This window comes from Apaloderma vittatum, unplaced genomic scaffold (genome assembly GCF_000703405.1).
Source record: "Apaloderma vittatum isolate BGI_N311 unplaced genomic scaffold, ASM70340v1 scaffold16131, whole genome shotgun sequence".
Taxonomy (NCBI): domain Eukaryota; kingdom Metazoa; phylum Chordata; class Aves; order Trogoniformes; family Trogonidae; genus Apaloderma; species Apaloderma vittatum.
In genome coordinates, this window is record NW_009697537.1 from 2,857 (window position 1) to 3,444 (window position 588).

Here is a 588-nt window from a genome sequence, read left to right on the forward strand (position 1 = left end):
CCGAGCCAAGCCGCCCCCAGACCTACGGGCCCGGCAGGGTGGCCCACCGCGACAACCTCTACGTCATGCGCAACGGCCCCTCGGATGACTTCTTGCGTTGCGTCATCGACTGCTTCAACCTGACGTCGCGGCAGTGGACCGCCCTGCCCGGGCAGTTCCTCAACAGCAAAGGAGCCCTCTTCACCGCCGTCATCAGGGGGGACACTGTCTACACCGTCAACAAGATGCTGACGCTCCTCTACTCGGTGGAAGAGGAGACCTGGAGGTTCAAAAAGGAGCGGGCGGGTTTCCCACGCAGCGGCTCCCTGCAGACCTTCCTCCTGCGGCTGCCGAGACGTGACCATGACGTCGCGACGTAGGTGGCCCCCCCCATCCCACATGGGGATGTTCTCCTTTCCCGTGGCCTTGGCTCTGCATCTGCCATTTCCCCAATGCTCCTCTCCTCCTCCCCAGAGCCGTGCTCAGGTCCATGGACGTGCCATGTTGGACCTTGGAGGTGACACTAGCCCCAGAGGGAAAGGGGCTGCAGGCAGCTGCCTCCTGCCTTCGCCTGTGCCACATGCGCTACGTGCAAAGTCCTGCCAGGCG

At 63.9% G+C, this 588-nt stretch overlaps 1 protein-coding gene across 1 annotated transcript in view; it reads left to right on the forward strand.

Moving 5' to 3' along the window:
- Positions 1-359, forward strand: part of KBTBD13 (kelch repeat and BTB (POZ) domain containing 13) — a 1,366-nt gene extending 1,007 nt beyond the window's left edge. Inside the window, exon 3 of the mRNA XM_009877684.1 lies at positions 6-359. Coding sequence (XP_009875986.1) covers positions 6-359 — 354 coding nt within the window. The remainder of the gene's footprint in view (positions 1-5) is intronic.
- The last annotated feature ends 229 nt before the right edge of the window (positions 360-588 follow it).